Genomic DNA, 14,554 nt, shown 5'->3' on the forward strand with positions numbered 1-14,554 from the left:
GTCAATTCTAACATTACATCGAGGTGTGACACGCATACTGCGTGATCATTGGATGGAGAGTAGCGGATTTGAGGCATGGAACGCACAACGGGCATTTCCTGTTACCAGGGGCAGAGAGAAGCACATTGTTCTGCTTAGTTCTTGTCTGGGGATGCAGGGCTGTTACCTGCGCCCGGAGAAGGAGCCTCAGAGGACACTGGCTCCATAGGGGGGAGGCAAAAGCCTTCTGTTACTGGACCTTTAACTTAGCTGTGAAGTGGGAGGTGTAACCCTGGAGACCAGCAGTGGGGGCAGAGGCAGAGCCCCAGAAAGGGTCAGAAAGTACAGAATTCCTTCAGGCCTAGACCCCCAGGTGTTTTGGCAGTGGGATTATGTCCTAGCGGGCAGTCTCCAGATTATTTTCAGTTCACACCAGGGCTCAGCGGCCAGAACCTCATTATCCAGTAAAAAGACCCCAAATCCTGGGTCTATGACACTGAAGAATGCCTCGTAAGAAGCCGTTCAGCAACAAGCAAAAAAAAAAGCAGCTGCAAGACCGGCGAGAGCGGAAGCGCGGTATGTATCGCGGTCACAGCTTTACACTTGTACACTGATAACATTGGCCACCATTTTCAGCAGCTCTGCTTGCTGTCAGTGATTGCAGGCATCAATATTTACTTCCAGATGCTAAAAACCCAGTCACTGATATTTTCTACAGTTGTACCCGGTCCTGACAATGTTACGTAATCTCCATAAGTGACAGAGATGCCTCCGGTCTGGGTCTATGCAGAGTATCCGTGTCATCGTGCACACTGCTTTAATGTTTTTGTTTTTTTCCAGGTCCACTTGATGCCGGCAGGTCCGAGTCAAACAGCCGAAGCCACAGCAGAGAACGTGGCGAGGAGAACACGGACACGTCCGACAGCGAGAGCGTCCGCCCCCAAGTGAGGAGAGTCAACCAGCAGCCGCAGATCTTCAGGCCAGGAGACAAAGGATATGATCCCAACAGGTCCGCCTCAAAAATGTGTAAAAAAGAAAATGTTTCAGGGGGCTGTAATATTAATGACCTTTAGTGATGAGCGGGCACTACCATGCTCGGGTGCTTGGTACTCGTAACTAGTGATGAGCGAGCACTACCATGCTCGGGTGCTCGGTACTCGTAACTAGTGATGAGTGGGCACTACTATGCTCAGGTGCTCAGTACTGGTAACTAGTGATGAGTGGGCACTACTATGCTCAGGTGCTCAGTACTGGTAACTAGTGATGAGCGGGCACTACCATGCTCGGGTGCTCAGTACTCGTAACTAGTGATGAGCGAGCACTACCATGCTCAGGTGCTCAGTACTGGTAACTAGTGATGAGCGGGCACTACCATGCTCGGGGGCTTAGTACTCGTAACTAGTGATGAGCGGGCACTACCATGCTCAGGTGCTCAGTACTGGTAACTAGTGATGAGCGGGCACTACCATGCTCGGGGGCTCAGTACTGGTAACTAGTGATGAGTGAGCACTACCATGCTCGGGAGCTCAGTACTCGTAACTAGTGATGAGCGGGCACTACCATGCTCAGGTGCTCAGTACTGGTAACTAGTGATGAGCGGGCACTACCATGCTCGGGTGCTCAGTACTGGTAACTAGTGATGAGCGGGCACTACCATGCTCGGGTGCTCAGTACTGGTAACTAGTGATGAGCGGGCACTACCATGCTCAGGTGCTCAGTACTTGTAACTAGTGATGAGCGGGCACTACCATGCTCAGGTGCTCAGTACTGGTAACTAGTGATGAGCGGGCACTACCATGCTCGGGTGTTCAGTACTGGTAACTAGTGATGAGCGGGCACTACCATGCTCAGGTACTCAGTACTGGTAACTAGTGATGAGCGAGCACTACCATGCTCGGGTGCTCTGTACTCGTAACTAGTGATGAGCGAGCACTACCATGCTCGGGTGCTCTGTACTCGTAACTAGTGATGAGCGGGCACTACCATGCTCGGGTGCTCTGTACTCGTAACTAGTGATGAGCGGGAACTACCATGCTCGGGGGCTCAGTACTCGTAACTAGTGATGAGTGAGCACTACCATGCTCGGGGGCTCAGTACTCGTAACTAGTGATGAGCGGGCACTACCATACTCGGGGGCTCAGTACTCGTAACTAGTGATGAGCGGGCACTACCATGCTCGGGGGCTCAGTACTGGTAACTAGTGATGAGTGAGCACTACCATGCTCGGGGGCTCAGTACTCGTAACTAGTGATGAGTGAGCACTACCATGCTCGGGGGCTCAGTACTGGTAACTAGTGATGAGCGGGCACTACCATACTCGGGGGCTCAGTACTCGTAACTAGTGATGAGCGGGCACTACCATGCTCGGGGGCTCAGTACTCGTAACTAGTGATGAGCGGGCACTACCATACTTATAACGAGCAGTTGGACGCTCGGACGGGCACAACTAGTGTACCTGAGTGTAATGTAAGTCAATAAGGAACTCTAGCATTTTTCTGGAAAATTTTCCAGAAAAATGCTTGAATTCCCCATTGACTTTCATTTTACTCTGGTACTTGAGGAGAGCCCATTACAAGTACCGAGCAGCTGAGCATGGTAGTGCCCACTCCTCACTAATGAGGCTTCATGAGCCACCAATATGACATCAGTGAGGCTCCAAGTCCTAGGCCCCAGACACCGGGTGACATTAGAAGGGGTTTTCTGGTTTCAGAAAACAATCTTCACTTTGTTTTATAAAATCAAACCGAGCTTTACTCCCCATCCTCGGTCCAGCAATGAGTCTCTGCCGCTGCTTCCTGTGTATGCGGCACTGATGTCATGTCGACAACACTGCTAGCAATCACTGTGTTCAGCTTTTCTGCCTGAGTAGGAGCCACTCTGAGCTCACTGACTGCACTGGTGTTGGTGTGATATCAGCGCGGCAGACAATGACAGACATTAGGAATAGCAGCAGGGAATCAGTGCTGGACCCAAGGAGGGTGAGTAAAGCACAGTTTGTTTTTAAGACCTAAACAGTTGGGGATGGGTTACCCCTTCAAGCTGCCGCCTCTACGTAATGTCCCTATTGCGCTGCATTTACAGGTACAGGTTGCAGTTTGATCGAGAAAGCAAAGAAGAAATTGAGAGAAGGAAGAAACTCGCTGTGGAGAAAGTACTGGAGCCGGTGACGGAGACAGAACTGGAGGTGGATATAGAGAAGATCTACAGACCGGGCTCAGGTAACGCTCCCTCCCTGCGCCCGACCGGGACGGCTTCATTAGCTCTTCACATAATCAAGACTTTGGCTGCATCTTATATATTGTATTGCGGAATTGCAAGTCTAGCATTTGTCTCCTACGATTGCAATCATTTCCTTTATGAGGTGAAGCGATTGCAAAGGAAGTGTTAGCTCCTTGTGGGTTTTGGACCTGGTGATCATGTGATGCGCACAGCAGGACCGAGATATTAGCGTCTCATTAGACCCAGATCTGATGTCACCACCGGAGGATATTGTGATATCCCAACAACCAAAGAAAACAATGTTAGAGCAGAAAATCACTAAAGTGTCCGGTTGTTAAGGGGTTAAAAAAACCTGTCAGGACGGGGATGAAAGGGCTGCACATGGCGCTTTGTATTAGTGTGCGCCTTGTGTCAGCAGATACGGGCACGGACACAATGTCGGCGGTGTGTGAGCGCAGGGTGCTGAGCGAGGACATTCCAGGCTGCGGCCATCGCTCAGCGGTCACACACCGTGCAGGGGGCCACGTCTTCTCTAAATGTAAAATTATGGGACTATTGCAGTTCTCACATCGGCCACTAGGGCAGGCGGCCACTTTGGGTTTTCTGCAGTTCTCTTGTCGACTTTTCCGAGACTTGAAAAACTTGAGGAATAGATGTGTTAGGTTACTGCAGAGTGCTGGGAAAGAGGGGTCTGGTTTCCTAGAGGCTACCGTCCACCAGTCTCGGAGGGGCCTGGTTTCCTAGAAGTTACCGTCCACCCGTCTCGGAGGGGGCTGGTTTCCTAGAGGCTACCGTCCACCAGTCTCGGAGGGGGCTGGTTTCTTAGGCAAAAAGCACAGGGTGACACGCTCTATGCTGTAAAGCCTGCAGTCGTTGCACTGACACTGGATGATTGCGACTGCGGTTTTGTCGAAACAATTGTTTAAAGAGCCCAACAACAATTTACCTAATGCAAAAAAAAACAAGACCATCAGGCCCTCGACACAACTAATGCAGATGGTCGCCGTACAGGTTCCGTATTGTCGGCAGCACATCATTTGGGTCGCTGAGCTGGCGACATCGTGTATTAATTTCGCCCACATAATCAGCGGACGAGCACGGGTCGTTATGGGACACGGGAATAACAAATATTGTGTTGTTTCTTCTCAGTTCTGGATTTCCCGAAAAGACCGGCCTGGAGCTACGAGATGAGCAAGGAGGCCGTCCTGTCCCAGGAGGAGCGCGCCTTCAGGGAGTATCTGCAGAAGATCTATGAGAAGCACACGCCCCAGGAGCTCAGCTACTTCGACCACAACCTGGAGGTGAGAAAGCGACCGGAGGATTACTGTGACTGGGGCATTGGATGACGACCCTCGCCCGTCCACCCACAGGATAGGGGATCGATCCTCAATAGCCCCCATATAAAAAATGCAAAAAATAACTCAAATTTGTTGCAAATAACAATATTTGGAAAGTTTTTATTAACTTTTGTTCTGGTCATTTTCTTCCTTTCTAGACTTGGCGCCAGCTCTGGAGAGTCCTGGAGATGTCAGACGTCGTCCTGCTGATAACAGATATCCGTCACCCGGTCAGTGTCCCGGACCCCGGGCGTCTGAGCACAAAAATTACTTAGATTTTTCTAACTGAAGGTTTAATGGTCATAACGAAAGTCTGTCTTAAAGGGGCGGTGCATGACTTATTTTTGGTTCAGTACCGCGCTCCACCCCCTTAGCACGAAACGTAACACATTATCTGCGCAGGGCTCCTTTAAGCCGTACCGTACTGATGACTGTCCCGCGTGGTATCTCTGGCAGGTGTTGCATTTCTCCCCCGCCCTATATGACTATGTGACTCAGGAGCTGGGCCGATCGTTGATCCTCGTGCTCAACAAGATTGACCTGGCCCCGCCGGCGCTGGTTGTAGCGTGGAAGCATTATTTTCAGGAAAAGTTCCCACAAGTCCATGTGGTCTGCTTCACCTCCTACCCAAGACACCCTGACGAGGAGCAGGACCCATCCGTAGGTAAGACCAAGACGTTAATACCTCGCCCCCTCCGTATACTGGGCCCATCGTTATCAGTGTCTCTACCACCTATCCACAGAATCTGCTGGGATAGTAGAGTGCGGCGCTCGGCTCTCACAGGGTCCTGTTTTTTGGAATAATGGGGGTCCCAATAGTCGAACCCCGACAGATCAGCATCTGATCACTTATCCTGGGAATAGCTTAACACTTTCAGTGGTGGGAACTCAATTTTTTTACATTCTGGAAAACTTAAAGCCTCCCTGGTGTCCGTGTCTCTGCTTCACTCCTATTAGTGTTTAAGAAGCGCAGGAAGAAGCGTCGTGCCTGGAACGCAGCCCTGGGCCCGAATCTGCTCCTGCGGGCCTGTGAGATCATCACTGCTGGAAACGGTAATGACGTCCCTGTATCACGTGCACCCTCTGTCTCTGCCGCATGGACCATAAACATATCCATTACTACACCCTGTCGCAGTTGGGAGTGACCCGCGATTTTGGGGGTCGTCCCTCACACCCGACTGCTCCAGTCTGTTCACATGTATCCATTTTCCTCTTAGTGGACCTGACGTCCTGGAGAGAGAAGATTGAGAGGGACTCGGCCGCGCTGCTCAGCGCTGCGGGGAGGGAAGAGGAGGAAGACGAGAAGGAGGCCGATGAGACGGATGTGGTGGTCGCCCAGCAGGTCACCGATGCAGAACTAGGGGCACCCAGCAGAGAGCGTTATAAAGACGGGGTGCTGAGCATTGGATGTGTGGGTGAGAACTGCTCCTTCATGTGCTGCTGATAAGCAATATTCTAGTATTATATGGTTGGGTCCATTGTGAGTGGTTGGATGGTATCATATATTCTCCATAAACTGCCAGCAGATTCCCAGGGCCTGAAAATCACACAAAAAAACACATCCTGTAGTGTAGCGGAACAAGAACCCGCCCTCCCGCATTCTGTAGCGGGACAAGGACCCGCCCTCCCGCATTCTGTGGCGGGACAAGGACCCGCCGTCCCGCATTCTGTGGCGGGACAAGGACCCGCCGTCCCGCATTCTGTGGCGGGACAAGGACCCGCCGTCCCGCATTCTGTGGCGGGACAAGGACCCGCCCTCCCGCATTCTGTGGCGGGACAAGGACCCGCATTCTGTGGCGGGACAAGGACCCGCCCTCCCGCATTCTGTGGCGGGACAAGGACCCGCCCTCCCGCATTCTGTGGCGGGACAAGGACCCGCCCTCCCGCATTCTGTGGCGGGACAAGGACCCGCCCTCCCGCATTCTGTGGCGGGACAAGGACCCGCCCTCCCGCATTCTGTGGCGGCACAAGGACCCGCCCTCCCGCATTCTGTGGCGGGACAAGGACCCGCCCTCCCGCATTCTGTGGCGGGACAAGGACCCGCCCTCCCGCATTCTGTGGCGGGACAAGGACCCGCCCTCCCGCATTCTGTGGCGGGACAAGGACCCGCCCTCCCGCATTCTGTGGCGGGACAAGGACCCGCCCTCCCGCATTCTGTAGCGGGACAAGGACCCGCCCTCCCGCATTCTGTAGCGGGACAAGGACCCGCCCTCCCGCATTCTGTAGCGGGACAAGGACCCGCCCTCCCGCATTCTGTAGCGGGACAAGGACCCGCCCTCCCGCATTCTGTAGCGGGACAAGGACCCGCCCTCCCGCATTCTGTAGCGGGACAAGGACCCGCCCTCCCGCATTCTGTAGCGGGACAAGGACCCGCCCTCCCGCATTCTGTAGCGGGACAAGGACCCGCCCTCCCGCATTCTGTAGCGGGACAAGGACCCGCCCTCCCGCATTCTGTAGCGGGACAAGGACCCGCCCTCCCGCATTCTGTAGCGGGACAAGGACCCGCCCTCCCGCATTCTGTAGCGGGACAAGGACCCGCCCTCCAAAATTTTGTAGCGGGACAAGGACCCGCCCTCCCACAGCCTGTAGCGGGACAAGGACCCGCCCTCCCACAGCCTGTAGCGGGACAAGGACCCGCCCTCCCACAGCCTGTAGCGGGACAAGGACCCGCCCTCCCACAGCCTGTAGCGGGACAAGGACCCGCCCTCCCACAGCCTGTAGCGGGACAAGGACCCGCCCTCCCACAGCCTGTAGCGGGACAAGGACCCGCCCTCCCACAGCCTGTAGCGGGACAAGGACCCGCCCTCCCACAGCCTGTAGCGGGACAAGGACCCGCCCTCCCACAGCCTGTAGCGGTACAAGGACCCGCCCTCCCACAGCCTGTAGCGGGACAAGGACCCGCCCTCCCACAGCCTGTAGCGGGACAAGGACCCGCCCTCCCACAGCCTGTAGCGGGACAAGGACCCGCCCTCCCACAGCCTGTAGCGGGACAAGGACCCGCCCTCCCACAGCCTGTAGCGGGACAAGGGCCCGCCCTCCCACAGCCTGTAGCGGGACAAGGGCCCGCCCCAACATATTCTGTAGCGGGACAAGGGCCCGCCCCAACACATTCTGTAGCGGGACAAGGGCCCGCCCCAACACATTCTGTAGCGGGACAAGGACCCGCTCTCCCACATTCTGTAGCGGGACAAGGACCCGCCGCCCGTTCCTGGCTTCCAGGCAATTGTTTGTCATGGTCAACCCCAATGAAGTGTAATCCTGGTAGGACGCTGTAAATGTGACGACGGCAGCTGATTGCAGATTTCACCTTCTTCTTTTGCAGGATTCCCAAATGTGGGGAAGTCTTCACTGATCAATGGACTGGTTGGAAAGAAGATCGTCAGCGTCTCCCGGACCCCGGGTCACACTAAATACTTCCAGACGTATTTCCTGACGCCCACCGTGCGTCTCTGTGACTGCCCCGGCCTCATCTTCCCGTCACTTATAGATAAGCAGCAGCAGGTGAATGCGGATATGCCGGGGTCATATTAACGCTTTCTTGCACAAGTAGGGGACAAGTAAGGCCTAGCCATCAGGTGTTACCATAATCTGACAGATTTACCATTATTTTCGCCGGAAATTGTCATAAGTGACAGTGCAGATTATGCCCGCTCATAGGAGGAGACAACTGATCCTTTACAGCGTTATGTGCCTTGTAATAGATCTCTCTCTTTCCAGCTGCTGGCAGGGATCTACCCGATCGCTCAGATTCAGGAACCGTACACCTCTGTGGGATATCTCTCCTGCCGAATACCAGTTCCCAGGCTCCTAAAGCTGAAGCATCCAGACGGTGACGATCAGGGCTGGACGGCCTGGGGCATCTGTGAAGGTGAGGGACTATATACTGTATATACCCTGCGTGTTCCTCAGCAGCTGCGCCCATACACAGCAGTGACTGCTTCATTTTCCTCTCCTTCTGTATGCAGCCTGGGCAGATAAGCGCGGCTACAAGACAGCGAAAGCCTCCCGCAGTGACACGTACCGGGGCGCCAACAGCCTGCTGCGTCTCGCTGTCGATGGACGGCTGTGCCTGTGTATGAGGCCCCCTGGATACTGTCATCAGAAAGGTAAGCGTCCATAGTACCACCCCTGGATGTTACTATGTAACTCAGGATCAGTAATGTAATGTATGTACACAGTGACTGCACCAGCAGAATAGTGAGTGCAGCTCTGGAGGCTAATACAGGAGGTAACTCAGGATCAGTAATGTATGTACACAGTGACTGCACCAGCAGAATAGTGAGTGCAGCTCTGGAGTATAATACAAGAGATGACTCAAGATTAGTACAGGATAAGTAATGTAATGTATGTACACAGTGACTGCACCAGCAGAATAGTGAGTGCAGCTCTGGAGTATAATACAGGATGTAACTCAGGATCAGGAATGTAATGTATGTACACAGTGACTGCACCAGCAGAATAGTGAGTGCAGCTCTGGAGTATAATACAGGATGTAACTCAGGATCAGGAATGTAATGTATGTACACAGTGACTGCACCAGCAGAATAGTGAGTGCAGCTCTGGAGTATAATGCAGGATGTCACTCAGGATCAGTACAGGATTGTTAAAATAATGTATGTACACAGTGACTGGACCAGCTGAATAGTGAGTGCAGCTTTGGAGGATAATACAGGATGTAATAGTGAGTGCAGCTCTGGAGGATAATACAGGATGTAATGCAGGATCAGTAATGTAATGTATGTACACAGTGACTGGACCAGCTGAATAGTGAGTGCAGCTCTGGAATACAATGATCAGTAGAAGATAAGTAATTTTATTGTCCGTACACAGATACCTAATTTTTTATGACTACCTTTCATTCTTTGGGACCGTACTTATTACACATTTTTGCACTTTTCCTCCTTTAGAGACTTTCGAGAAGCATCCAGAAACGCTGGAAATGATTTCCCAAGTTCAATCACGAGGACAATCCGACAGTCGCTCCTTATCAGCCGGAGAAGAAGAGGAGGAGGAGATCTCCAGTTCAGGAGAAGAGGAGGAGGAACGTGACCGGGATGCAGATGAGGAGGAAGATGAAGATGAGGATCCAGCGGAGACCAAGAAAGGGGCCAAAAGTAAAGTTGCCGACGTGAACCCTTACGCCCTCCTCGGTGAAGACGAGTGTTGAGGAGTTTGGGCTTGTCCTCTAGTAAAGGTAGACAAACCTTCCCATGACTCACTTACTGCACAGTAACCAGGCCGAGCCGCCCAAGCACAAGAATCTGCCCCATCCCGGCTCCTGCATTCTCCATAGCAGTGTACTGCGACTCTTCAGCTGTTGCTCTACTACAACTCTTAACAGGCTGATGAGGCTGTAACTACGGCTGTAAAGTTGTCCTTACTTTACGGATGAATGAAGGTTTATTAGTTGTTTTCTCATTTGCAGGAGACAAATATTGCACAAATGAGAATCTGTTACACAAGTTTAGGCCTCCTGGTTAAAGCCCCTGCGTATATATTAGAAAAACATTCTGGTTTTGGGGATTTGGCCAATCAACTTATGTATATCGGGGTCTCCTGACTTTAACATGTAGGGGAAAGAGGTATCAGTCACTTTTAGCATCATCTCCACATTGAAAACGCATGCACGCTCACCCGAGGTGAGCGTGCCTGTACACGTGCGCATAAGGAGTCAGAAGACATGGTTAGCTAAGGTATTTGGGCACCAATAAGTCAACTCCAGAAAGCGGTATGTTCAGTATTAGAAAAACATGACTTTCTTGCAGAAACAGCGCCACCCTTGACCATGGGTTGTTCATGGTATTGCATCTCAGCTCCATTCACTTCAATGGGGCCACATGATCGTGGGAGAGATGTGTCCTAAAGAAAGCAGCCATGTTTTTCTAATCGTAGACAACTTAATAGGACGCATAGTCTCTATGTGGGGGGGTTACTGAGCTCTGGTGACCGGCGCTGTATTGGGTGTGTACACAGAGACCATGAATCCTCTTCATAAGATGTCGTCAGGCTGCGATCCCTCGCTATGGCGGCCATTGGCCACTTGGCATGTGGGCTTGATTTCACCCTAATCTTGCAAACCCAGGCTAATAGCGCTGACTTTTTGGTGCATTGGTGAGTTCTGTTGTGCCGAGAGGACTCACCGATTAATTAGCACCACTCCTGAATCCAAAAATGCTAAAGGGCCAGGAACTTGTATACCATGGTCTGACATGAACACGAGAACACCTGATTCTTTTTGTGAGGTAAAACATTTCACTGCCTGGTTTACAGCACGCACGAGATATCTGTATAGTCTAAAAAACGAGACAGTGAAATGTTTTACCTCACAAAAAGAGGACTTTCCGATTGGGTGATTTTTTTTTTTCTGTTTTGAGGATTCACATTGGGTAAGATTTCGTTTGCGATGTAAGGTAAAGCAAGCAATGCACTGACATACGGAGGCACGAGGTTTCCCGTGACTCGAGCCTCGTCGCCATGCCCATTCCGCTCACACTGTGCACATTCCATCCTCATCATTACTGGACCTCCATATAAAGACTGGACCTTTAGGGGGGGGTTTATCCACCTCGGCCGAGCTGCTTCTATATTACATTATTATTGTGCGTGCTTTTTCCATGCATTTCATATGGAAGGGAGAGCTTGAAGAGGGGGGAGGGGACCAAGGTGCTAAGCATAACCGAATCTGTATTATACTAAACTGTTCCAATGGAAAACTGACATCGGAAGCTCCGGTTGCGCCAAGTTGCGCAGCTTCGTTGCCTTGAGCTCCATGGACTACTAAGGTTGGGTTGTACAAAGATATATATCCATCACGTCAACACAAATGTGGGGGTTTTGTCGCTTTACAGCATCTAGGATGAAAAATATATAAAGCAACTCCTACACCTCCAGTGGACACAGTCAGATAGAATTTTTTTTTTTGCAAAGTTGCTTAATTTTTCATTTTAGAAGCGACGAGACCTTCCCTTCAAGGGGCTTTTCCCCACAAAATTAATTTTAATCAATAGATCTTGGAATAATAATAATTTCCACAATTGGATGTGTTTAAAAATAATGTCCCTGTGCGGAGATAATCTTATATATGTGTCCCTGCTGTGTACTGTGTAATGGCCGTGTCTGACCATACAGGGACATGGTCTGGTCATATGTCCTGGGCCAGGGATGAAGAAAATAACATATACAGACATTACAGGACAGGAAGGCAAATGGTTATTTTTTTGAGGTAAAACATTTTTTAAAAATCAGGCATGGAAATGTTTTACCTCACAAAAAGAATCAGCTGTTATCTCATGCATGCTGTGCTATGCTATCTGTATACTCTAAAAACTAGACAGTGAAATATTTTACCTCACAAAAAGAATCAGCTGTTATCTCGTGTGCAGTGCTATGCTAACAGCTGATTCTTTTTGTGAGGTAAAACATTTCACTGTCTGGTTTTTAGAGTATACAGATAGCATAGCACAGCACGCATGAGATATCTGTATACTCTAAAAACCAGACAGTGAAATGTTTTACCTCACAAAAAGAATCAGGTGGTCTCGTGCGTGCTGTGCTAACAGCTGATTCTGTTTGTGAGGTGAAACATTTCACTGTCTGGTTTTTAGAGTAACAGCACAGCACACACGAGATAACAGCTGATTCTTTTTGTGAGGTAAAACATTTCACTGTCTGGTTTTTAGAGTATACGGATATCTCATGCGTGCTGTGCTGTGCTGTGCTATGCTATCTGTATACGCTAAAAACCAGACAGTGAAATGTTTTACCTCACAAAAAGAATCAGCTGTTAGCACAGCAGGCACGAGAACATCTGATTCTTTTTGTGAGGTAAAACATTTCACGGTCTAGTTTTTTAAAGTATACAGATAGCACGCACGAGATATCTGTATACTCTAAAAACGAGACTGTGAAATGTTTTACCTCACAGAATCAGCTATGATCCTGTGTTATGTCTGTATACTCTCTTTTACTTCCTCTCTGCCCAGATGTGGTATTGCCCTGTATGGTCAGACACGGCCATTACACAGTACACAGCAGGGACACATATATAAGATTATCTCAGCACAGGAACATTTTTGATAAACTCATCCAATTGTGGAAATTATTATTTTTCCAAGATCTATTGATTGAAATTAACGTGGGGGAAACCCTTTTAAGTATAGAGCGGGTGTTGATGACATGTCTGGTAATGGAGAGGTGAGGCGGCGGCGATCCCTGCGACTCCTGACACAATGACGCCCCTACCTCATGTCCGGTACGCCCTCTTGGCCTCAGTTACAAGGCATATTTACTCGATTTCTCCTAGTTTTCATGGCTTTAAATCTCTATTTTGCTGTATACGAATAAATCCAATTCTATTTACTGAACCCTGAGGTCGTTTATTTTCCTCTTATGACTTGGATTATTACTCCTATCATCCACTGTGGGACGGCGGCAGCTGGAGGCAAAGACGGGGGCAGCTCGTTCCCTGCGGCAGATATCCAGCAAATATCTGACATTCCGTAGTAACCGTGGAAACTCCCATTGTCCTCCCGAGTCCAGCTGTTGCTAGGGAGCGTCAGCGATTCACAAGGGGACGCAGCTGCCCCACTTTTGTCTTTGGACCGAAGGACAAGTCTCATCTGATGTCCGGCATTTTAATTAAGAAGTTATTCTCCCTGAGAAGTCACTTGGTCCAACAATGACGGGCGGGTGCAAAATCAGCCCCGAAGAATGGCACCACCAAAAATTCTGCAACTATTTCATATACTGTGATTGTTTTTTTTCTTTAAATTCTTAACTCAACTCTGCTACCTGTCAGTGAATAGGGTATATTTCTAACATACAGTGTGTCTACCCATATACTGTCCACCGCCATTAACTTGACAACAGCAACAGCTATAGGCATAGAAGTGGTGTCTAGGTATAGTAAAGTAGCCATGCGCTACGCAATGAAACCACCTATACCGCCACCTGGTGGAAAACAACGGAATTAGCATTTTTATCTCGAAAACGGAACAAGATAGAGAAAAAAAGTGAATTACAAAGTTGTAGGGCATCATCAATTCAATACGAATCGACACCTTGCATACAGAAATGCTATGATATCAAACCCATGACCCCCCCACAAAAAAACATTGAATGCTGGTCACGCATATGGCGCTCATTTAACTTTGAAGAAAAACAAAAAGCCAGCACTAAATGTGCACTTCAGCACTAAAAATTCCAAACTGTACTTATTATAACAATTTTTGAGATTTTTGGCAAAAAATTGCAATTTCTTGAGCTGCCTCACCACGTCACGGCAAATCTCATTTGAGGCAGTCCTACACTAAAATATTCTTATAAATGTGCCATACGGCCTCACATATGAATAGTAGAACTGCTCTTAGCAGCACTCACCTGGTCTATTTCAATCCCGTACCCATGACTGAGTCATGGCTGTGGGCGGGACAGGTCCAAGCAAATGCTGCATGAAGTAAATAGCCTGTGGACAAAGCCTGATGACTCAATGTGAACAGTCACCAACCGCCAAAATCTAGACAGATGGAATACATCCCAAATTGGGGTGCATAGCAAGGTGGGGGTCAGCCACCGACCAATTCAATGAAGAAAAACAAAAAGCCAGCACTAAATGTGCACTTCAGCACTAAACATTCATGAGTGCTGCTAAGAGCAGTTCTACTATTCATATGTGAGGCCGTATGGCACATTTTATCAAAATATTTTAGTGTAGGACTGCCTCAAATGAGATTTGCCGTGACGTGGCGAGGCAGCTCAAGAAATTGCAATTTTTTGCCAAAAATCTCAAAATTTTTATAATGAGGACAGTTTGGAATGTTTAGTGCTGAAGTGCACATTTACTGCTGGCTTTTTGTTTTTGCTCATTTAACTTTGATGCTCAGTGTCCCCCGTCAGCTGCAATGCACATCTGGACAGCATACTGTATCTTGCTGCACAATGTGCAATATGGTAGGTGACACGTTTGCACAAGCATCTGTGATACGTCGTCGTAGGTCCTGCAATGTTGGTGGAGGGGTCGC

The 14,554-nt window shown here is 49.8% G+C and overlaps 1 protein-coding gene across 1 annotated transcript; it reads left to right on the forward strand.

The window, feature by feature from the left end:
• The first annotated feature begins 100 nt into the window (after window positions 1-100).
• Window positions 101-11,862, forward strand: GNL1 (G protein nucleolar 1 (putative)). Its single transcript, XM_075323419.1, has 12 exons — window positions 101-555; window positions 820-988; window positions 3,061-3,197; window positions 4,348-4,499; window positions 4,694-4,765; window positions 4,992-5,199; window positions 5,493-5,588; window positions 5,753-5,950; window positions 7,858-8,036; window positions 8,253-8,403; window positions 8,501-8,641; window positions 9,443-11,862. Exons 1-12 carry the CDS (start codon window positions 483-485, stop codon window positions 9,700-9,702), a joined length of 1,836 nt encoding a protein of 611 aa, XP_075179534.1. The 5' UTR covers window positions 101-482; the 3' UTR covers window positions 9,703-11,862.
• The last annotated feature ends 2,692 nt before the right edge of the window (window positions 11,863-14,554 follow it).

This window comes from Anomaloglossus baeobatrachus, chromosome 9 (assembly GCF_048569485.1).
Source record: "Anomaloglossus baeobatrachus isolate aAnoBae1 chromosome 9, aAnoBae1.hap1, whole genome shotgun sequence".
In the NCBI taxonomy this organism is placed as follows: Eukaryota; Metazoa; Chordata; class Amphibia; order Anura; family Aromobatidae; genus Anomaloglossus; species Anomaloglossus baeobatrachus.